Source organism: Mobula hypostoma, chromosome 11 (genome assembly GCF_963921235.1).
Source record: "Mobula hypostoma chromosome 11, sMobHyp1.1, whole genome shotgun sequence".
NCBI lineage: Eukaryota > Metazoa > Chordata > Chondrichthyes > Myliobatiformes > Myliobatidae > Mobula > Mobula hypostoma.
Genome location: NC_086107.1, coordinates 4,567,319 through 4,592,240, shown reverse-complemented (window position 1 = coordinate 4,592,240; position 24,922 = coordinate 4,567,319). Strand labels below are relative to the sequence as shown.

General features: G+C 45.4%; 1 protein-coding gene across 5 annotated transcripts in view; it reads left to right on the top strand.

Annotated features, from left to right (window-relative positions):
- LOC134353563 (liprin-beta-2-like) overlaps positions 1 to 24,922 on the top strand; it is a 263,694-nt gene that overhangs the window by 95,645 nt on the left and 143,127 nt on the right. For 2 of the 5 annotated variants that reach the window (XM_063061606.1, XM_063061605.1), the window contains exon 1: positions 8,746 to 9,608. The exons of 2 other annotated variants lie outside the window; for them this stretch is intronic. In XM_063061606.1, coding sequence (XP_062917676.1) covers positions 9,561 to 9,608 — 48 coding nt within the window. In that variant the 5' untranslated portion in view covers positions 8,746 to 9,560. Of the gene's footprint in view, positions 1 to 8,745; positions 9,609 to 24,922 lie in introns of those variants that run through there. One more of the 5 variants, XM_063061607.1, reaches the window with a different exon arrangement.

The following is a 24,922-nucleotide window of genomic DNA, read 5'->3' as shown; positions in this document are numbered from 1 at the left end:
AACTATTACGCTCAATGCCTGACTCTGCAACTTCTGACAAATCTCCCTCTGTCTTTCCAAGCCCACTCCCTTCCCCTCCCCGTGCCCACTCTTTCCCCCAGGTGGGAAGTCCTGTGTGCCTAATCAGATCCCGGACCCACAACAGTGTGTTGGCCAGAGCCATTGTTGGGTTAAAACTGTGGGAAGATCTGAACTCACTCAACCTCGCCCTCTGATTGCATGGTCTGATGCCACTTGCGTTTTCTCCCGACACACACAAACAGTTTCTCTTCTCTAGAACTTCCTGTTGCACTCAACTGTTCACTTGTTCACGCCTGTTTGGTTTGCACGCCAGAGCTCGCTGGCTTGTAAAAGGCTACAGAGAGCTTGTGAATAACATGGTGACTGAAACCCATAACTAAGACCATTAGACCGTAGGACCTAGGAGCAGGATTAGACTATTCGGCCCATCAAGTCTGCTCCACCATTCATTATAGCTGATTTATTTTCCCTCTCAGCCCAATTCTCCTGCCTTTTTCCCATAACCTTTGACACCCTTACTAATGAAGAAACTAATAACGAAGGGATTTAAATGGTTTAGAGCAAATACTTTGTTTTATTTAGAGATACAGGCCCTTCTGGCCCTCCATGCCACACTGCCCAGCAACCCCCAGTTTAACCCTAGTCACAAGTCAATTTACCAATGAACCTACTATCAGGTACGTCTTTGGACTGTGGGAGGAAACCGGACTACCCGGAGAAAACCCACACATTCCAGGGGAAGACGTACAAACTCCTTACAGAGGACAGCGGGATTGAACTCTGAACCCTGACACCCCGAACTGTATTAGGGTCGTGCTAACTGCTGAAGGGATACTGACAGTGTGTGATTGGAACCCATAAGTAAGACATAGGAGCTGCATTAAGCCATTTGGTCCATTGAGTCTGCTCTGCCGTTCCACCATTTCCCCTCTCAGCCTCAATCTCCTGCCTTCTCCCTGTAACCTTTGACACCTTGACTAATCTAGAAACTAATCACGAAAGGCATTAAATACTTCAGAGCAAAATTAAACTGGCATCTAATGGTAAATTGGGTGGTAAATCTAATAGCAGAGGATAAGAGGCTGTTCCTGAGTCACTGAGTGTATGTCTTCAGGAGCCTGTGCCTCCTCTTCTCTCTAATGGTAGTGTTGAGGAGAGGGCATGTCCTGGACGGTGACGGATGCCACCTTCTTGAGGTACCGCCTTTGAAGATGTCCTCAGTGGTGAAGGAAAGTTTTAGGAGGGATTCCAAACCACGAGCAGTCATGAGAAATGTTGAGCTTGAAGATCTCAGACTAAAAAAAACTGCAGATACTGGAAGTATAAGATAATATGCAAAATGTGAGAAATACCACTCTCTGGCTAAAGAAATTCCTCCTCCTCTCTGTTCTAAATGGACATCTGTGGGGAGAGAAGAGGACCAAAGCTTTCCGGTCCAAAACCCTTTGTAGAGCTGCCAAAGAGGTGGGAAAGAAGCTTGTTAAGGTGGGGGGAGGGTGGATTTGTCTCCGAGTAAATAAAATCAGGGTGACCAGGAGGATAGGAAGAGAAATGATTCTGTATATATGGGTTTTTATCAATACATTATCAATGATGGGAAAGGATAGAGAATCCCTGAAGGTTCTCCTTGGCATTAGAGAGGCTCCAGAAGAGGCTCACAAGAATGATGAGAGAGTTACAATATAAAAGCAAGGATGTCATGCGCAGTCTTGATAAGGCATTGGTCAGACCACACTTCGGATTATTGTGAGCAGTTTTCAGCCCCTTATCTAAGAAAGATGTGCTGGCATTGGAGAGGATCCAGAGGAGGTTCATGAGAATAATTCTGGGAATGAAATGGTTAACGTATGAGGAGCGTTTGGCTCTGGGCCTGTGCTTTCTGGAGTTTAAAAGAATGGGGGGGGGAATCTCATTGAAACCTATTGTATTTTGAAAAGCCTAGATAAAGTGGACATGGAGAGATGTTTCCTGTAGTGGGAGAGCCTAGGACCAAAGGGCACATCCTCAGAATACAAGGATGTCCCTTTCGCACAGAGATGAGGAGCAATTTCTTTAGCTGGAGGGTGGTGAATACGTGGAATATTCACCGATGGCTGTGTGTTTGGAGTTCAAAATAAATTCATTATATAGGTGTGTATGGGTCATCCTATACAACCCTGAGATTCATTTTCTAGTGGACACACACAATAAATCTATAGAAAAACCAGAGTGCAGAGGACCACAAACTGTGCAAGCACAAAAAAAGAATTAATAAGGAGTAGCAGACCACACGACCCAATTTACAACGGTGGTGCGCAAGTGGAACAGGTGAAAAGCTTTACGTTCCTCGGGGTCAATATCACAAATGCCCTTTATTCTTATAAAGTATAATAATAATAAATAAGCAATAAGTATCGAGAACATGAGATGAAGAGCCCTTGAAAGTGAGTCCATTGTTTGTGAGAACATTTCAATTATAGCTGTGGAGGCCAAGTCATTGGGTATACTTAAAGAGGAGGTTGATAGGTTTTTGATTAGTCAGGGTGTCAAAGGTTAAGGGGATAAGGCAGGAGAGTGATAATCAATCAACCATTGTTCAGCAAACTCAATGGGCTGAATGGCCTAACTCTGCTCATGTGTTTCATGGTATTATGGGTGGAGGCTGGGGAGAAACATAAAAGAGATGGACAAAAATCTCATCAGACAGCAGCTCAAGAAGTGTTTCTGGATTAGAATTGGCAGCATACTCAACAAATCAGCATAAATCAAAACCAAAACTGTAGAAGCTGGATACTTAAAATAAAAATAGGAAATGCTGGGAAAAGAATGTTTTTCCTGGGTAAGTCAGAGAGCGTGGAATCTCAAGAGCTGGCTAAGGAACGAGAGACATCACCCAGCTAACATCTACAATCGGAATCCATTCCCAAAAAGGGTGGTGGATGCAGATTCACAGAACACAGACCAAAACAGCGCAAGACAGGCCGTCTGAATTATCAGTGCTGTGCAAAGTTACAGATTAGTTTTATTAGCTTTGTGTGTCATGTGTACATTGAAACATAGAGGGAAATGCATCATTGCATCAATAGTCTGACAATGGTGAGAGTAGCAGTGGCAAAACTGAACCTCAATCTTCTGATCCATCACCAGCGCTGTAAAGCCTTGCACTAACCACTCTGCTAACGTGGCACCCAAGAAAGAAGGCACCACAGGGATCCAGACTCGTTCATTTTTCACGTGTACGTCGAAATGTAACTCCGCCATGGACAGTCCCAAACCCAGCTGTGAAAGGAGGAGGGTTGGGTATGAACTCCCCATGGACAGTCCCAAACCCGGCTGTGAAAGGAGGAGGAATGGGTATGAACTCCCCATGGACAGTCCCAAACCCGGCTGTGAAAGGAGGAGGAACGGGTATGAACTCCCCATGGACAGTCCCAAACCCGGCTGTGAAAGGAGGAGGAATGGGTATGAACTCCCCAAGGACAGTCCCAAACCCGGCTGTGAAAGGAGAAGGAACGGGTATGAACTCTCCATGGACAGTCCCAAACCCGGCTGTGAAAGGAGGAGGAACGGGTATGAACTCCCCAAGGACAGTCCCAAGCCTGGCTGTGAAAGGAGGAGGAACGGGTATGAACTCCCCATGGACAGTCCCAAACCCGGCTGTGAAAGGAGGAGGAACGGGTATGAACTCCCCACGGACAGTCCCAAACCCGGCTGTGAAAGGAAGATGGTTGGGTATGAACTCCCCATGGACAGTCCCAAACCCGGCTGTGAAAGGAGGAGGGTTGGGTATGAACTCCCCATGGACAGTCCCAAACCCGACTGTGAAAGGAGGAGGAACGGGCATGACCTCCCCATGGACAGTCCCAAACCCGGCTGTGAAAGGAGGAGGAACGGGCATGTGACTGGCAACCCCATCCCATAAAAACCCAGAGCTACAGAAATGCCAACAGAAGCTCCAAAGACCTCATTCCTGGAAGAGGAAGGATGCATCAAGAAGATGGGCGACACCTGGGGACAGCGTGAAAGTCTGGCCCAGGACAAAGGACTCTGGTGAGCTGCTGTCAGTGGCCTATGCCCCAGTACGAGTGATGGGCTCAAGACCATAAGACAAAGGAGCAGAATTAGGCTATTTGGCCCATCAGGTCTACTCTGCTATTCAATCATGGCTGATTCTTTTACTTACATGGCTTAAGTAAGTACATCAAAACATACAGTGAAATATGTCATTTCTGTTAACAACCGACACAACCTGAGACTGTGCTGGGGGCAGCCCGTGTATCACAACAATTCAAAGTGCTTACTTAAGCCCATCACCCTTACTGGGGCATTGGCCGCCAAAAGTAGCTTGCCAGAGTACTTTGTCCTGGGCCAACATTGCCTGCCCACAATGCTCTGCAGAGCAACAAAGGAGGCAAAAAAAACCTGAACACAACAAGCAACAAAATGACTGTAAAGAACCCCCCATTCTGCCCTTCTGCTCACCCAAACACACACATACCCTGTTCTCTAATCCCGGCCTCCAGCCTCTAGTGGACTCTCAGATTTGCAGATGTAGGCCTTCGACTTCCCCAGTGGACTAGGAGACTCTCGGCACTGGTCATTGGCTATTAACTTAGACCATAAGACATAGGAGCAGAATTAGACCATTCAGCTCATCAGGTCTACTCCACCATTTTATCTTGGTTGATCCATTCCTTCTCAACCCCAATCTCCTGCCTTCTGCAGTAACCCTTCATGCCCCGACTAATCAAGAACCATCAACCCCTGTTTTAAATAAACCCGATGACTTGGCCACCACAGCCACCTGTGGCAATCAATTCCACAGAATTACCACTCTCAGCTAAAGAAATTTCTCCTCATCTCTGTTCTAAATGAATGCCCCTCTATTCTGAGTCTGTGCCCTCTGGTTCTAAACTGCCCCACTATAAGAAACTTTATCTTCACTACCTGGGCATTTCAATATTTGATTGGTTCCTTAAGGTTGTCACAGCTGAAGAGCCTTCCACTACAGGAATCATCATCTCCACATCCACCCTATCGAGGCTTTTCAACATTTGATAGGTTGCCTTCTGGAGTTCCGATCGATCTTCAGGCTTCAATCTTCATCATCGACCCCAGGAGTCGCTGATGGTGGCAAATGAGACTGTGGATTGAGAACTTCGAACTAGACCTCAAGCTCTGTTCTTGCCAATTCACAGCTTGAGGGGTCACTGCTCCTCGTGCCTTCTGCCTCTACGGAGCTCGAATCCCAGAACTCAGAACCCACCGATGAATCGTTGATTGGATGGGGTGGGGATAAACTTTAGGGGTTTGGACAACTGCCTCTGGTTTGCACATAGCAATCTTTCACCGCTGAGTGTGGGGTTTCCCTACATCTCACAAAACCCAAAGACATGGGAACAGAATGAGACCATTCAGCCCGTCGAGTCTAATCCACTGTTCCATCGTAGCTGATTTATTTTCCCTCTCAACCCCTTTCTCCTTTCTCCCCATAACCTCTGACACCCTGACTAATCAAGATCCTATCAACCTCTGATTTAAATATACCCATTGACTTGGCCACCACATTTGAGGCAATGAATTCCACAGATTCACCACCTGAAGAAATTGCTCCTCATCACTGTTCTAAAGTAACAACTTTGTATTCTGAGGTTGTGCCACCTGGTCCTAGAATCCCCCATTATAGGAAACATCATCTCCCCATCCATCCTACCTAGCCCTTTCAACCCTTATCTAAGAAAGGATGTGCTAGCTTTAGAGAGGGTCCAGAGGAGGTTCATGAGAATTATCCTGGGAATGAAAGGGTTAATATATGAGGAGTGTTTGGCTCTGGGGCTGTAGTCAGTGGAGTTTAGAAGAATGAGGTGGCGGGCTCATTGAAGCCTCTCGTACATTCAACTTGCCCTCTCTCGCCAATGAACCAAAGTTCCTGTTCAAAGAATAAAAGTCCTGGAGTGTGTACTGTTCTCAGAATCTACAGCAAAACAAGCCTTCTTCTCACCACTTGGAAGGAGACAGGGCTTCCTTCAGAGGCAATCCTCCAGAGAGAAACCTCCCAGCTCACTGGCAAGGCCATCCCTGTCAGGAATCCTTCGTCACCAGAAAGTGTCCTCCTTCTCTGCTCCGTAATTAACACCTGATGGAAACTGTGGAAATAAGTCAAGTTCTGCCGGTTTGGGTCGCTGCCCCTCGGAGATGTTATTGAAATGCTGAGATTTATGGATTGGACTGCAGTTCATATTGGCCTCTTTCAGTTCTACGTTTTTTATTCATGTTCTTGACCATTCTTTCTTGTTGTCATTTGGCGGCTGGGTCTTTGGTTTTTGCGTGAGGGAGGGGTGGGGTGTTTGGGGTTTGCAAGCTTTTGTTTCTTTTTCTTTTCATGCGAGGGGGAGTGAGGTCTTTCTTTCAAATACTTTTATGGTCTTCTGTATTCTACGGCTATCCGGAAAGACAAGTTTCAGAGTTGTACTCTGCATACATACTGCGATAATAAAATGAACCTTTAAAGCAAAGCTATCAGTTAAATACTTAAAAAGGGATAGGCCAAAAAAACACAGGAGCAGAAATAGGCCATTCAACCCATCGAATATGCTCTGCCATTTGATCATGGCTGATTTATTCAAACACATTCTCCTGCATCGCCCCCATTGCCTTTGACATTCTTACTAATCATTGCCACAGACAGCTGTGGAGGCCAAGTCATTGGGTATATTTAAAGAGGAGTTTGATAGCTCATGATTAGTCAGGACGTCAAAGATTATGGGGGAAAAGGCAGGAGAATAGGATTAAGGGGGATAGTAAATCAGCGATGATGGAATGGCAGAACAGACTCAATGGTCCAAATGGCTTAATACTGCTCTTACGTCTTACGGTCTAATCAAGGACCTGACCTATCAACCTCTGCTTTAAATATATCTAATGACCTGGCCTCCACATTTTTCTGTTGCAACGAATTCCACAAATTCATCGCCCAAAGGAAGTAAGTTAACAGATCCAGGCCGAGATCAGAATCGGGATGTTGTGTTGCAGTTGTATAAAATCATGAGGCGTAGGAATGGAGTGAATGTGCGCAGTCTTTGTCACAGGGTTGAGCAATCAAGAACTAGAGGTCAGAGGTTAAAGGTGAGGAAAGAAAGATTTAAAAGGAACTTGAGTAACTTTTTTTTACACAGAAGGTGGTATCTATAGTACTGTGCAAAAGTGTTAGGCACATATATATAGCTACGTCTTTCGTTCAGCACTGTAGTAATTTTATGTATTGCTACAAAAAAACAGATTTCATGACATATGTGAGTGTTGATAAACCTGATTCTGATATGTGTCTTTGCTGTGGACTGAAAGTGGGAAGGGGGCAGGGAGAGGGAAGCACCAGAGAGACATTCTGTAATGATCAATAAACCAATTGTTTGGGATCAAATGACCTTGCCTGGTGTCTCAGGACTGGGTGTGTCTGCACCTGCACCATTCCCCACCCTGGCACTCTTTCTCTGCCACCTGTCGCACACTCGTCCACCCTCTCCATTCCCAACATACTTCGCTCCTCTCAGATTTACAAACTCGCTCTCCACTCCACGTTGACAAATACAGTACCATGCAACAAAGCCTTAGGCACCCTAGCTATATATACGGGGGGGTGGTTGATAAGTTCATGGCCTAAGATAGAAGGAGTCAATTTTAGAAAACCTAGCACATTTATTTTTCAACATAGTCCCCTCCTACATTTACACACTTAGTCCAGTGGCCGTGGAGCATACGGATTTTGGACCTCCAGAAAGTGCCCACAGCATGGGTGATTGATAAGTTTGTGGCCTAGGGTAGAAGATGAGTTATACAACTCTCGTTACATGCACATGCAGTCAACTCTTTGAGTGATTATGCAGAAAGCTTGAGGTTAATAACTCATCAGGGGTGATAGATAAATTTGTGGCCTAAAGTAGACGGGGGTGAGTTACTAACTTCAAACTTTCTGCATCATCACTCGAAGAGCTGAACTGCATGAACTGCTTTTTTTTTTCCAGATTCCCAGCACCTGCAGGCAAGAATAATAGATCAGTATCATCCAGTTCCTCTTGTGTGAGCAATCGTTTGGGGATGGCACGGTAGCACCATTGTCCCAGGTTCAATTCCCGCCAGTGTCCCAGGAATTTTACATTCCTCCCATGTTCTCCTTGTGAATGTTTGGGTTTCCTCGGCATATTCCAGTTTCCTCCCTCCTTCTAAAGATTTACGGGTAGGTCAGTTGTGGGTATGCTGTGTTGGCACCGGAAACATGGCGACATTTGCAGGCTGCCCCCAGCACATTCTTGGACTGCGTTGGTCATCGACACAAACGATGCATTCCACTGTGTGTTTTAATGTTTTTAATGTACACGTGACACCTGTGGCAGGGTCTCAGCCCGAAACTTCGACTGTTTATCCCCCTCCATAGATGCTGCCTGACCTGCTGAGTTCCTCCAGCACTTTGTGTGTGTGTGTGTGTTGTTCAAGATTTCCAGCATCTGCAGAGTTTATGACAAATAATACTAATATTTAATCTTCTCGTTTGCTCTGTGGTGAAAAGAAAACCTTCAACTTTCTTAAGCAGGGCTTTTCACCTTCAAGAGGTCACAGACTCTGGTAAAGGAATTATTTTTAGCCTGATGGCGTTGCAGCGTGGGAGGGGTGGTGATGGGGGGAAGGATTGGATGCGGTTGTCTTTCGGTATGTCAACACTGCTGCTGTGTTAGTTCGACAGCAGAGGCACTTCGTCTCCCTGGATCAGCGCAGACGCAGGGGTTGGTGTTTTGACAACAAATGCTAGACGTTTCATTTCAATGGGAGACACGAATCGGGTTACCTCGTGCCTGTACTGAATCTGCTGATGGCTTTTGTGCCACAGTAACCCAATGCCTTGGCTAGTTGACTGGCGAGAGCCTCTCGCTGAAGTTTTGGATTTGTGCTGCAAACCATATGCTCTGAATTTACTGAGGCGCGACGTTTTGTCCCGGATTCATGTTCTACGCTGCCTCGGCTTCAGTCTCTGCTAGGCTTCAGGGAGGGCAGTCAGAGAGGGGCAAGGAGTTTCGACGTATTCCCCAGCCTTCAGTGTCACAGCTCTGCACGCTTTAGAGCTCACACTAAAGCTCCACTGAAAGTTTTCTCTCTCCTTCTCTCTCTACCTCTCTCTCCCTACCTCTCTCTCTCCCTACCTCTCTCCCTCTCTCTCTCCCTCTCTCTCTCCCTCTCTCTCTCCCTCTCTCTCTCCCTCTCTCCCTCTCTCTCTCCCTCTCTCTCTCCCTCTCTCTCTCCCTCTCTCTCTCTCCCTCTCTCTCTCCCTCTCTCTCTCCCTCTCTCTCTCTCCCTCTCTCTCTCTCCCTCTCTCTCTCTCCCCTCTCTCTCTCCCCCCCTCTCTCTCTTCCTCTCTCTCTCTCCCTCTCGCTCCCTCTTTCTCTCTCCCTCTTTCTCTCTCCCTCTACCTCCTCCCTCTCTCTACCAACTCTCTCTACCTCCTCTCTCTTCCTCTTTCTCTCTCTCTCTCTTCTTTCTCTCTCTCCTGGGGGTGATGGCTACTGCATAGCATGGATGGTGAGATCGATATTTACAGACACCTCACTTGGTTGAAAAGGGTGAGTAGACTTTACAGCAAACTTGGGAAATCAGTTCAATTTCAAACAGCTCGTCGTGAATCCATGTCCTCTTCCCCCCCCCCCCAGTGATTGTAAGTAAATAGTTATCCGGCTTATTCTTAAATTTGTAATTAAGCAAGGAACTTTCCTGAAAACATACATTTGAGGAAAGTATTTGACAGAATTATTACTAATGTTTACTTCGAAGGTTTAAAGATTACTTGAAGGTCTAGACAGGCCCTGTGTGTACTTTTTAAAGGGAGCAGCAGTGATTTGGACGGAGAGTGCCGATGTGAGGCAGAAGGAGGATTGAACGGGATGGCTGGCCAATCGATCTTGTTTCTTCCTCACCCGAGAACACACCAGGAAATAGTTTGCATTTCTGTATTATTGGAACCGTGTGTTCAGCTCGGAATGAAAGTGTTCAAAAGAGCTTTGTCTCCGACCGGTGGGGGAGGGGACTAAGTGGGGGTGGGCTGAGAGGAGTTTGAGTGTTTAAAACCACACATACCGTCCGATAAACTAGGACCTTGCAGAGAAATGCAGAAAAAAAAGTGCATGTATGTATTAGTTTGTGGTTCGGGAGATACCACGTACCTGTCCAAGTATTAGCATAGAGATACGACCCGGAAACAGGCCCTTCAGCCCGTCTGCTCTATGCAGACCACAGCATCCTCCCTGCTAGTTCCAGTTGCCCCTGCCCTCCATGTACCGATCAGTAAGTCTCTTAAATGTTTCAATTGTAGCTGTCTCAACCACTTCCTCTCGGAGCTCATTCCAGGTACCCACTACCCCTCTCAGGTCTTTTTAAATCTCTCCCCTCTTTTCTTGTGTCTGTGAACTCTGGTTTTGAACTGTCCAATCCTGGGGAAAAAGACTATGACTGTCCACCTTATTCGTACCCCTCATGATTTAATAAACTACTATGAGGTCACCCCTCATTCCAAGGAGTATAATTCCAGCATGGCCAACCACTCCTTATAACTCAGTCCTCTGGTCCCTGCAGCATCTTTGTAAATCTCTCCTGAATCCTCTCCACCTTGCTAATGTCTTTCCTATAACAGGGTGACTAAACCTGTGCACAATACTCCGTCATCAAGGACCCCCACCATCCAGGCCATGCCCTCTCACTGCCACCTCCAGAAAGGAGGTACAGGAGCCTCAGGACCCATACCACCAGGTTCAGGAATAGCTATTACCCCTCAACCATCAGTCTCTTGAACCAGAGGAGATAGTTTCACACTCCCCAAAACTGAACCGTTCCCACAAACTCTCTCCCCCCCCCTCTGCATTCCTCAGGGATCGCTCCCTACACAACTCCCTTGTCCATTCATGTCCCCCCCTCCCTCCCCACTGATCTCCCTCCTGGCACTTATCCGTGTAAGCGGAACAAGTGATACACATGCCCTTACACTTCCTCCCTTACCACCATTCAGGGCCCCAAACAGTCCTTCCAGGTGAGGCAACACTTCACCTGTGAGTCGACTGGGGTGATATACTGCGTCCGGTGCTCCCGATGTGGCCTTTTATATATTGGCGAGACCAGACGCAGACTGGGAGACCGCTTTACTGAACACCTACGCTCTGTCCGCCAGAGAAAGCAGGATCTCCTAGTGGCCACACATTTTAATTCCACATCCCATTCCCATTTTGACATGTCTATCCACGGCCTCCTCTACTGTAAAGATGAAGCCACACTCAGGTTGGAGGAACAACACCTTATATTCCGTCTGGGTAGCCTCCAACCTGATGGCATGAACATCGACTTCTCTAACTTCCGCTAAGGCCCCACCTCCCCCTCGTACCCCATCTGTTACTTATTTTTATGCACACATTCTTTCTCTCACTCTCCTTTTTCTCCCTCTGTCCCTCTGAATATACCTCTTGCCCATCCTCTGGGTCCCCCCCCCTTGTCTTTCTTCCCGGACCTCCTGTCCCATGATCCTCTCATATCCCTTTTGCCAATCACCTGTCCAGCTCTTGGCTCCATCCCTCCCCCTCCTGTCTTCTCCTATCATTTTGGATCTCCCCCTCCCCCTCCAACTTTCAAATCCCTTACTCACTCCTTAGTCCTGACGAAGGGTCTCGGCCTGAAACGTCGACTGCACCTCTTCCTACAGATGCTGCCTGGCCTGCTGCATTCACCAGCAACTTTGATGTGTGTTGCTTGAATTTCCGGCATCTGCAGAATTCCTGTTGTTTGCCCACAAACTGTGGACTCACTTTTAAGGACTCTTACACCTCATGCTCTCAATATTTATGACTTACTTACTTTTTTGAGTTTGCACAGTTTTTTGTGTTTAGCAGATTGGTTGTCGTGGTTTTTTTTGCATTGATTGTGCCTCTATATACTGTGAATGCCCGCAAAAAAGTTGAATCTCGGTGGTATGTGACATATGTGTACTTTGAACTTTCCACTTTGAACTTTTTTGAACTTTGAAGTGTGGCTTCGTCAATGACTTGTATCATTGCAACATAATGTCCCAATTTCTACACTCGATGTTGTGACTGATTAAGGTTAGTGTGCCAAACACCACTTTCACTGTCCTGTCTACATGCACGGCTGCTTTCAGCGAGCTGTGTACTTGTACTCCCAGCTCCCTATCTGAGGACGTTTTAAAAGTTGTTAATGTATGAGACCCAAACACGTAGGAACCGCTGTCGGGAAGATGTTATGTTGGCATACGTTGCAAAAAGATTTAAAGAATAGCTTTATTTGTCACACGTACATCGAAACATCCAGTGAAATGTGTCATTAGCGTCAATGAGGTGCTGGGAACAGCCCACAGGTGTCAACGTGCTTCAGGTGGCAATACAGCATGCTCACAACTTACTACCTCTAACCTGTACATCGTTGGAACGGGGAAGGAAACTGAGGGGTCCTGCAGGAAGCCTTGTGGTCACAGGGAGAATGTACAAACTTCTTACAGGCACCGGCTGACACTGAACCCCAATCGCTGGCATTGTAAAGTGTCACACTAGCCACTACACTACTGTACTGGCACAATCCATGACCGGCAACTTGCAGGGACACATTAACATCCTGTACACCTGCACTACTCATCTAGCCACTTCACCACTGGCTGCCATACCTTAGGTTAACCATACCTCAAGCTGCACAGTACTGTGTAAAAGTCTTAGGCACCCTAGATATTTTTTATGGTTTCTGAAGGTCTGACCTCCACAGAGCCCTGATCAAGGCTGTCTAGGATTACCTGGAGAGACAGAAGCAAGTGAGACAGCTAACGTCTTCAGAAGAGTGGCAAGTTCTCCGAGATGCTTGTGATAATGGACCAGCTGATTTTCTTATAAAACTGCACAGCAGTGTACCTCAGAGAACTGATGCAGTTTTAATGGCAAAGGGTCAAAGGGTTTTACTGTTTACTGCTCTTTATAGTAAAATTTTTGATATTTAGATACTTTTAATTTCATTATTTTTGAAAACATCTTTGCTTTACAGAATTATTTTACATGTGCTGAAGACTTTTGCACAGGGCTATAGATCTTCTTGGACTGTGTTGGTCATCGATACATTTCACTGCATGTTTCACGTTCATGTGACAAAGCTGAAAGTTCATCTTTGAACAAGACGTGGTGAGAGTTTGGAAGTGAGCAGCAGCATCATGACAGTGGAAGAGAGAGACAGATTCAGGTTTACTATCACATTCATATGTCATGAAACTTGTTGTTTTGAGGCAGGAGTACAGTGTGAGCATTATTCCAAACGACTAATAATGAGGTAGTGTTTCTGGGTTTGTGGACCATTCAGAAATCTGATGGTGGAGGCAAAGAAGATGTTCTTAAAACATTCCCAGGACTTGAGGTACTGAGTTACAGGGAAAGTTAAACAGGTTCAGACTTTATTCCCTGGTACATAGGAGAATGAGGCAGGATTTGATAGAGGTATACAAAATCATGAGAGGTATAGAGAGGGTAAATGCAAGCAGGCTTTTTCCACTGAGGTTGTGTGAGACTAGAACTTGAGGTCGTGGGTTAAGGGTAAAAGGTGAACTGTTTAAGGGGAACATGAGGGGAAACTTCTTCACTCAGAGGGTCATGAGAATGTGGAATGAGTTGTCAGTGGAAGTGCTGGGTCCAGGTTTGATTTCAAAGTTTTAAGTGAAGTTTGGATGATGGGAGAAGTATGGAGGGAGATAGATCAAGTGCAGGTCAATGGGACTAGACAGAGTAACAATATAGAATAATAGGATAAGAGGCTAGATGCGCTAGATGGTCTGTTTCTGTGCTGTAATGACTCTATTGACTGTGTGTATTCAGGTTCCTATACCTCCAATTCCTCCTGGTGGGAATGAGAAGACCACAAAATGTAAGAGCAGAATTAAGCTATTTGGCCCAACAAGTCTGCTCTGCCATTCCAGAAGAGGGCATATCCTAGATGTTGAGGGTCTTTAATGATGGAGACACTTCAGGGAGCAGCACCTCTTAATGAGGAGAATTATGCCCACGATGGAGCTGGCTGAGAATACATCCCCTCTGCAGCCCCTTGCAATCTTGTACATTGGAGGCTTCAGTCCAGGCTGTGACGCAGCCAGTTAGAATGCTCTCCATGGTACAACTGTAGAAATTCACTGGAGTCTCTGGTGGCATACCAAATCTCCAAAAACTCCTAAAGAAATATAGCTATGGGTGTGCCTTCTTTGTAATTGCATCACTATGTTGGGCCCAGGGTAGATCTTCAGAGATGTTGATACCCAGGAACTTGAGGCTGCCCATTGCTGACCCCGTAATGAGGACTAGTGTGTGTTCCCTCGACTTCCCCTTCCTGAAGTCCATATCGGGTCCTGGGTCTAGCTAATGCTGAGTGCCAGGGTGTTGCTGTGGCACCACCCAACCACCTAATCTATCTCTCTCCTGTACACCATCTCATTACCATGTGAGAATCTGCCAACAACAGTGGTGTTGGTAAATTTATAGATGGCATTTGAGCTGTGCCTAGCCACACAGTTGTGGGTGAAGAGAGAGTAGAGCAGTAGGCTAAGCACGAAACCTTGAGCTGTGCCAGTGTTGATTGACAACGAGGAGGAGACGTTATTACTGATCCACACTGACATGCCTCAAAAGCATACAGACAGCAGCAAATCTCTGCAGCCAAGTAGCCTCTAAGTTTTCTGCCAGGTTTGAGGTCTTAATCTTCAAACATTTCTTTTTCTCAGGAGGATTACAGGATAAACCTTGGTGAACTTGACAAATATTATGCAGACTTCAACAGAAAGGGAAAACTTTCCTAACATAAAGAGGCATTCATTAGTCTGATTCATGCAAGCCTACCATATCCCTCGCACCTCAATTCTGCAAACATCTCAACATTGTTCCTTTAAATTATATAAACATATCTTAACCACAATTCCCATTCTTGTTTATATAAAATCTTAAAAGTTATCACTCTGACCAAGAAATACATTACCCCACCTCATGTTATAGCATGTATTGTTCCTTGCTGGTGTCTGTGAATTAACATTTAACGGCCATTTTCTGCTTAAAAACATAGCATTATCCTTATTTTTGTTCTTTAATTTTTGAATGAGTCATTAAGATGAGGTGCAGTCTGCTCCCCTGCATTATCGCAGACATTCCCATGGGATTATTTCATGTTGTTGTTGAACATTACAGTACAGAACTAACCCCTTGCCCATAATGTTGTACTAACCTTCAAACCTACTCTAAGATCAATCTACACGAAATGCTGGAGGAACTCAGCAGGTCAGGCATCATCTATGGAATTGAATAAGCAGTCGATGCTTCAGGCTGAGACCCATCAATTGAACCCTTCCCTTTCACATTTTTCTATCCTCCATGTGTCTGTCTAAAAGTTTCTTAGATGCCCTAATGTATCTGCCTCCACCAGGCGAAGTAGGAGGGGAGGTTCGGTGTGATTTTAGAGTAGGTTATGAGGCTGGCGGAGTGAAGATACGTCTCCACCAATGGAGGCTCTAAGACACTCCTTCCCTCCGCAGGCCCGCAGGTCACAAGTCCCGGTTATGTGACCACTGACGTCAGGCAGACAGTCTCTGAAGAGGATTGATAATGACTGGATCGCCTGTCTTAGAAATCATAGAAACCATAGAAACTACAGCACAGAAACAGGCCTTTTGGCCCTTCCTGGCTGTGCCGAACCATTTTCTGCCTAGTCCCACTGACCTGCACACGGACCATATCCCTCCATACACCTCCCATCCGTGTATCTGTCCAATTTATTCTTAAATGTTAAAGAAGAACCCGACACTGGGTGTCTCGACATTGGTAAAGACACTGTCCAGAAGAAGGCAATAGCAAGCCAGTTCCGTGGGGAAATTTGCCAAGAACAATCACAATCATGGAAAATCATGGTCATCCGTGTCACACGACAATAGTACATGATGAACAACAGGGCTGGCACACAGCATGGGCCGAAGACCCTGTACTGTGTTCTGCTATTCTATATTCTATGTTCTTCTGCATATTCTTCCTACAGTGTGGCAGCCAGAATTGCATGAAGCAGTCTAAAGATGACTTTACCAATGCTTGTACCCTGTAACACAACTTCATGATTCCTTGACTGACGCATCATCTTCAACACTCTGTTTACCCTGGTCCTGACGAAGGGTCTCGGCCCGAAACGTCAACTGTACCTCTTCCTAGAGATGCTGCCTGGCCTGCTGCGTTCACCAGCAACTTGGATGTGTGTTGCTTGAATTTCCAGCATCTGCAGAATTCCTTGTGTTTGCTGTTTACCCACGTTGCCTTTTTCAGGGAATTACTGACTTGCTCCCAAAGATCCAGTTCTTTAAGAATCCTCTCCAGGACCAGACCCTGGTCTAATTTCCTAAATTGCACCACAGGTTCTTGATTAGTAGAGAGTGTCAGAGGTTATGGGGGAGAAGGCAGGAGAATGGGGTTGAGAGGGAAGGTAATTCAGCTGTATTAGAATGAGGGTGGCGCTGTTAGAGGTTTGTCTCTACCAAAGGAGGTGTAAGGCACTCCTTCCCTCTGCTAGCCTGCAGGACACCCTTGGACAGGGTGTATCACCTGTTTAGCCCCCCTGAATCAGGGTCACATGAAGCTGTTGGAGCAGGTGGTGGAAGGTCGTATGAGCAGCTGGTGCACATCACAAGTCCTGGTTATGTGACCACTGACGTCAAGCAGACAATCTCTGAGGAGTATTGATAATGGCTGGGATCACCCATCTTGTAAAGACACTGCCCAGAAGAAGGCAATGGTAAACCATTCCTGCAGAAGAAGTTTGCCAGGAACAATCAGGGTCATGCGACCAATAAAAGAAAATGTGCAGATGCTGGAAATCCAAGTAACACACACAAAATGCTGGAGGAACTCGGCAGGCAAGGCAGCATCTATGGAAAAGTGTACCGTTGACAGTTCAGGCCGAAATCCTTCAGCATGAGACTATGATCATCTATGCCATACCATAAGACATAGGAGCAGAATTAGGCCATTCAGCCCATCCCATCAATTCTGCTCCACCATTCCATCACACCTCATCCCGGATCCCACTCAACCCCATATACCTGCCTTCTCGCCATATCCTCTGATGCCCTGACCGATCAGGAAACTATCAACTTCTGCCTTAATTGTATCCACAGGCTTGGCCTCCACCGCAGTGTGTGGCCGAGCATTCTGCAGATTCACCACTCTGGCTAGTAAAATTCCTCCTTACCTCTGTTCTAAAAGGTCACCCTCAATTTTAAGGCTGTGTCTTCTAGTTCTGGATAGCCTCATCATAGGAAACATCCTCTCCACACCCACCTTATCCACATTTGGTAGGTTTCAATGAAATCCCTCCATATTCTTCTAAATTCCAGTGAGTACAGGGCCAAAGCTGCCAAATCCTCCTCATATGTTAACCCTTTTGTGCCCAGAATCATCCTTGTTGATCTCCTCTGGACTCTCTCCAATGACAACACATCCTTTCTGAGATATGGGGCCCAAAACTGTTGACTATACTCCAAGTACGGCCTGACCAGCGTCTTATAAAGCCTCAGCATTATCTTCTTGCTTTTATATTCTATTCTCCCTGAAATATTTACCTTCTTTACCACAGACTTGACCTGTAAATTAACCTTCTTGGAGTCTTACATAAGTTGCTGTGCACATCTAATGTTTGAACCTTCTCCCATTTAGATAATAGTCTGCACTATGGTTCCTTTTACCAAAATGCATTATCATACATTTCCCAACACTGTCTTCCATCTGCCACTTTTTTGCGCTTTCTTCCAATTTGTCTAAGACCTGTGCAATCGCATTGCTTCCTCAGCAATACCTACTCCTCCACCTATCTTCATATTATCTGCAAACTTTGCCACAAAGTCATCAATTACATTATCTAAATCAGTGACAAAGAATGTGATAAGTAACAGTCCCAATACTGACCCCTGAGGAACACCACACGTCACTGGCAGCCAACCAGGAAAATCCCCTTTTATTCCCACTCACTGCCCCCTGCCTGTTAGCCATTCCTCTATCCATGCCAGTATCTTTCCTGTAACCCCATAGGATACTGATTGTGGATGATCAGCCATGATCACAGTGAATGGCGGTGCTGGCTCGAAGGGCCGAATGGCCTACTCCTGCACCTATTGTCTATTGATTTTACCTTGTTAAGCAGCCTCATGTGTGGCACCTTATCAAAAAAATGCTTTCTGAAAATCCAAGTAAGTGACATCTACTGCCTGTTCTTTGTCCACCCTGCTTGTTACTTCCTCGAAGAACTCAAACAGATTTGTCAGGCAAGATTTCCCTTGATAGAAACCATGCTGACTTTGACTTATTTTATAATTAGTCTCCAAGTACTCTGAAAACTATTCCTTAATAATAGACACCAACACTTTCCCAACCATTGAGGTTAGGCTAACTGGCCTTTATTTTGCCTTCCTCCCTTCTTGAAGAGTGGAGTGACATTTGCAATTTTCTAATCCTCCGGGACCATGCCAGGATCAAGTGATTCTTGAAAGATCATGACCAATGCATCTGTTATCTCTTCAGCAATCTCTCTCAGGTCTCTGGGATGTAGTTCATCTGGTCCAGGTGACTTGTGGACCTTAAGACCTTTCAATTTGCCTAACGCCTTTTCCTTTGTAATAGCAATGGCACTCACTCCTGCTCCCTGACACTTGCAGACCTCTGGCACACTGCGAGTATCTTCCTTAGAGAAGACAGATGCAAATTATCCGACACGCCACATAATGATGATGATAGAGAAGATTCTCAGCTGAATGCCCTAATCCTACTCCTGTGTTTTATGGCTTTGAGTGCAAGAGCTGGTACATTATGTTCCAGCTGTTCAGGACGTTGGTGGGACCACACTTGGAGTTTCATGTGCTTTTCTGGTCACCAGGGTACAGGAAGGATGTCATTAAGTCAGGAAGGCTGCAGAGGAGATTCCAAGTCAGAACTGCAGGATTTGAGTAACAGTACTGTGCAAAAAGTCTGTGGCACGTGCAAGTACAGGTATAGCTAGAATGCCTAGGACTTTTACACAGTACTGTATTTGTCAATGTGGAGCGGAGAGCGAGTTTGTAAAGCTGGCAGGAGCAAAGGATGTTGGGAATGGTGAGGGTGGAGTGCCGCAGGAGGGGTGTGGGACAGGTGGCAGAGAAGGATTGGTGTGGGTGCAGGCACACCCAGCCCTGAGACACCAGAGAAGATCATTTGATTTATTAATCATTACAAACATTCTTCTGGTCCTCCCCTCTCCCTCCCCTCTCCCTCCCCTCTCCCTCCCCTCTCCCTCCCCTCTCCCTCCCCTCTCCCTCCCCTCTCCCTCCCCTCTCCCTCCCCTCTCCCTCCCCTCTCCCTCCCCTCTCCCCACTCTCAGTCCACAACAGAGACCCATATCAGAATCAGGTTTATCATCACTCACATATGTCATGACATTTATTTTTTTTGTGGCAGCAGTACAGTGCAATACATAAAATTACCACAGTACTGTGCAAAAGTTTTAGGCATCCTAGCTATGTGCTGAAGACTTTTGCACAATACTATATTAGGAGAGACTGATAATTTGGAGTCCTTTGCCCTGGAGCAAAGGGGGCTGATGAGTGTCCTTATAGGGGTTTACAAAATCAGGAGAGGCAAAGATCAGATGAATGGTTTCCGTCTTTTTCCTAGGGCTGGGGATTCTAAAACTAGACAGCATTGGTTTAAGAAGAGAGGGGCAATAATTGAACTGAGGGGCGTCTTTTTTCCCCACAGAGATACTGGTGTATAGAACGAACTAGCCGACAGAGGAGGTGGTTGTGGTGGTACAATTACAATGTTTAAAGGACATTTAGACATGTGTATGAACCCCAGAGATTCTGCAGATGCTGGAAATCTTAAGCAAAATGCTGGAGGAACTCAGTAAGTCCGGAGTATCTATGGAGGGGAATAAGCAAACGATCTTTTGGGCTGAGTACTAATGAAAGGTTTCAGCCTCAAACATTGTCTGTTTATTTATTTTCAAAGATGCTGCCTGACCTGTTGTGTTCCTCCAGCATTTTGTGTGTGTTTTCTTGGACATGTACATGGTGAGAAAAGGTTTAGAGCAGTGATTCCTAAATTGGGGTCCACAGCCCTCAGAGAGATATGGGCCAAATGTGGGCAAATGGAACTAGACAAGTAGATAACTTGGTCAGCATGGACAATTTGGACAGGAGGGCGTGATTCCATGCTGTGTAACTCTATGCAGTTGTGCCATAACCTCCTTCCTTTTATGAAGGCCGTCTTCACTGCCTTGACAACCTGCGCTGCCACCTGCAGGCGTCTTTGGAGCGGTACATCAAGCTCACTCCGTTCCTCAACACTCCCCAGGTTCCAACCGTGTATTATGGTAGCTGGTTGCAAACAGAAGTTCTCTTTGTAGAATATTGTTGTATTTAAATCAGTCGCCGTATTTCCTTCATTTAATTTTCAACCCAACGAGCCCAACAAGCTCACGTTGCCCAATTACACCCATGTGACCAAATAACCTACTAACCAGTACATCTTTGGGCTTGTTACCATAGTGTAGCTCCAAATTAAATTAAATCTAGAAAAAGACATCTACCAATTATATTGTACTGCCTGTCTATATATTGAATGAATAAAGATCTGTTTTGGAAATATAGAAACCGGAACAGGCCCTTTAACCCACTGCGTCCGCATGTCATCAGATGGTTCATAAGACCATAAGGTTCAAGGTTGTTTAATGTCATTTCCAGTACACATGTAAAGGAGATCAGCATAATTGTTACCCGATCTGATGTAGCACAGAAAGTCTGTAAGGATTCTCCCCGTGACTATGTGGGTTTCTTTGCTGCCTGGTAAAGTGATGGAGGCAAATACATCACAAACAAGAGAAAATCTGCAGATGCTGGAAACCCGAGCAACAGACGCAAACTGCTGGAGGAACTCAGCAGGCCAGGCAACACCTATGGAAGAAAGCACAGTCGACATTTCAGGCGGAAACCCACGCATTAGGGTCCTGCTGAAGGGTTTCAGCCCGGAACGTCAACTGTACTTTTTTCCATAGATGCTGGCCGGCCTGCTGAGCTCCTCCAGTAGTTTGTGTGAAAGGCAAATACATCAGAGGCTTTTAAGAGACGTTTGGATAGGCACATAAATCTGAGGAAGATGGAGGGATATGGACATTGTATAGGGAGGAGGGATTAGTTTTTGGATATTTTTGATTGACACAACATGTTTATCACAATATTGTGGAATGAAGGGTGTGTTCCTGTGCTGTACTAATCGGTGTTCTATGTTCTAACTACATAAGATAGCATATATACACAGATTAATTGTATGTCCATAAAGTGACACGAGGCACAGGAATGTCTATACATAAAGTGACTGACAGGAAATGATAAAGTAATGCTGGTTGGGGGGAGGAATTGGTTATTGGGTGGAGGTGTTGATCAGCCTTACTCCTTGGGGAAAGTAACTGTTTTTGAGTTTGGTGGTCCTGGTGTGGATACTGTGTAGCCTCCTCCCGGATGGGAGTGGGACCAACAGTCCATGAGCACGGTGGGTGGGATCCTTCATGATATTGTTGGCCTTTTTATGGCATAAGACACATGTAGGAGCAAAATTAGGCCATTCAGCCCATTGAGTCTGCTCTTCCATTGAGAAGCAATTAAAATGTACACACAAGAGTTTCTGTAGATGCTGGAAATCTGAAGCAACCCACACAAAATGCTGGAGGAGTTCAACAAGTCAGGCAGCTTCTGTGGGGGGAAATGGACAGTTGACATTTCAGTTGAGACCCTTCATCAGGACGTAAGAAGGAGCTAGCATAAAAGGGTAACACTATCACTTCCCAATCTGTGACATCATTCTCACTCTCCCAATTCCTCAGCTGCCAATCACACTCCCTGCACCTGGATTCACCTATCACCTGCCAGATCTTGCTCCACCCATTCTCCCCACCTTTTTATACCTGCTGTCTCCCCAATTTCTTCACTGTCCTCATGAAGGGTCTTAACTCTCCATTTTCCTCCATAGATGTTGCCTAACCAAATGAGTTCCTCCGGCATTTAGAAAGAAAGAAAGATTATCTTTATTTGTCACATTGTCAACCACGATAACATAGCATTTAGCACAATCTATTACAGCTGGAGTTCAGAGTTAAATCTGGTGTCCTCTGTAAAAAGTTTGTATGTTCTCCCCGTAACTGCATGGGTTTTCTCCCACTTCCCAAAGACGTAGGAGTTAATAGGTTAATTGGTCATTGTAAGTTATACTGTGATTAGGCTAGGTATTAAATCGGTGAGTTGCTGGGGGGGACGGTGCAGGTTCGTTGGACTGAAAGGGCCTGTTCTGCTCTGTGTCTCTAAATAAATAAACGATGAAACATGCAGCGAGATGTTGCATCATGTCCGCCAATGACAAACACATTCCAAATATGTGCTGGGGGCAGCCCACGAGTGTCATTACGCTTCCGGCGCCAACATGGCATGCTCACAGCTTGTTAACCCCTAACCTGTATGTCTTTGGAATGTGGGAGAAAACTGGAGCACCCGGAGTAAACCCACGTGGTCAGGAGACGACATACAAGCTCCTCACAGACAGTGGCGGGAGTTCAACCCAAATTGGAAACCCTATCATGTATTTATTATTATTATTATTACTATTATTTTGTATTTGCAGTTTGTCTTTTGCACATTGGTTGTTTGCCGGTCTGTGTGTCTGTGTAGTTTTTCATTGATGTTAGTGCGTTTCTTTGTTCCACTGTGAATGCCTGCAAGGAAATAAATCTCAGGGTAGTATATGGTGACATATGCAGAACTGTGCAAAACTTGGAGGTGTATTTATATAGCGAGGGTGCCCAAGATTTAGATATATATATGTGCCTCACACTTCTGCATAGGACTGTAATTGTCAACATGGAGCAGAGAGCACGTTTGTAAATTTGATGGGAACAAAAGGATATTGGGAATGGTGAGGGTGGCAGGGGTGTGAGACAGGTGGCAGAGGAGGAGTGGGGATTGGCGCAGGTGCAGACACAACCTGCCGTGAGACACCAGGCAAGGTCATTTGATTCCAAACAATTGGTTTATTGATCATTACAGAACCGTTCTCTGGTACATCCCTCTCCCTCCCCTCTTGCTTCCATTTTCCCAATCATGATTCCCCTCTCCCTGCCCCCTTCCCACTTTCAGTCCACAATAGAGACCCATATCAGGATCAGGTTTATCATCACTCACATATGTCATGAAATTTGTTTTCTTTTCTGCGCCAGTATGGTGAAATACGGTAAGATATAGGAGCAAAATTAGGCTATTTGGCCCATCGAGTCTGCTGCACCATTTTATCATGGCTGATCCAATTTTCCCCTCAGCCCCAATCTCTTGCCTTCATCATACATAAAATTACTATAGTATTGTGCAAAAGTGTTAGGTACTCCAGCTATATTAATGTGTCTAAGACATTTGCACAGTACTGTATGAATTTTGAACCTTGTTGGGGGTGTAATAGCATTATGTTATGTTACCATACTACCTTCTGTACGTTTACTGAAATGCATGATTTCCTTCTTGGGCTGACTTAAAACTTCATGTAAATCTGATTCTCCTTAACCCAGATCAGCTGGTTGTGGTTGGTAGTTCATAACAATGAGTTTCTGTTTATAGGAAACAGCCTGGTTTTGTTTAAACTTCAACTTGTTCCACTTTCTGTCTGTGTACATAAGGGAGTGAAAGCAATCAGCTGTGTTACAAGGGGTGGGAGCTGTGGTTAAACTGAGCTACAGGTACTTAATTGTCAAGACAAAAGTACAAAGTATGGTTATTATCAAAGTGCATGTAAGTTACCATATACAACGCTGAGATTCATTTTCTTGCAGGCATACACAATAAATCCATAATAGAATAATAATCATAAAAGAATCAATGAAAGACCGCACCAACTTGGGCAGTTAATCAGTGTGCAAAAGACAAAAATCTGTGAAAATACAAAATGAAATACATAATAATAAATAAATAAGCAATAAATATTGATAACATGAGACGGAGAGTGCTTGAAATGAGTCCACAAGTTGTGGGAACAGTTCAGTGATGAGACAAGTGAAGCTAAGTGAAGTTATCCTCTTTGGTTCAAGAGCCTGATGGTTGAGGGGTAATAACTGCTTCTGAACCTGGTAATGTGAGTCCTGAGGCTCCTGTACCTCCTTCCTCCTTCTAAGAAGGCACGGTGGCACCTCTACTTTCTTAGAATTTTGCGTACATTCAACATGTCATCTAACATACTTTGATAAACTTCTATAGATGTGTGGTGGAGAGTATCCTGACGGGTTGCATCAGGGCCTGGTATGGAAACACCAATGCCCAGGAATGGAAAATCCTACAAAAAGTAGTGGATACAGCCCAGTCCATCATGGATAAAGCCCTCCCCACCACTGAGCACATCTACAGGGAATGATGTCACAGGAAAGCAGCATCCATCATCAAGGACCTCCACCATCCAGACCATGCTCTCTTCTCCTTGCTGCCATAGGGAGGAAGGTACAGGAGCCTTGGATCCCACACCACCAGGTTTAGGGACAGTTATTACCCCTCAACCATCGGGCTCCTGAACTAGATTCAAAATTCAAAAAACTTTATTGTCATTCTAACCGTACATCAGCTCTGCAGGGCAGAATGAGACAGCGTTTCCCAGGAGCAGTGCAATCATAACATAACAAACGCAACACTAAATAATAAACATAACAATAAATAGTAAAACACAACAGCCACATGTCAGTTAAAATCAAGTTATAAGTGTCCAGTGCAAGTTAAAAGTGTCCAAAGCAGAGTCAGGTAGAGCGGCTATTTAGCAGTCTGACTGCCTGTGGGAGGAAGCTGTTT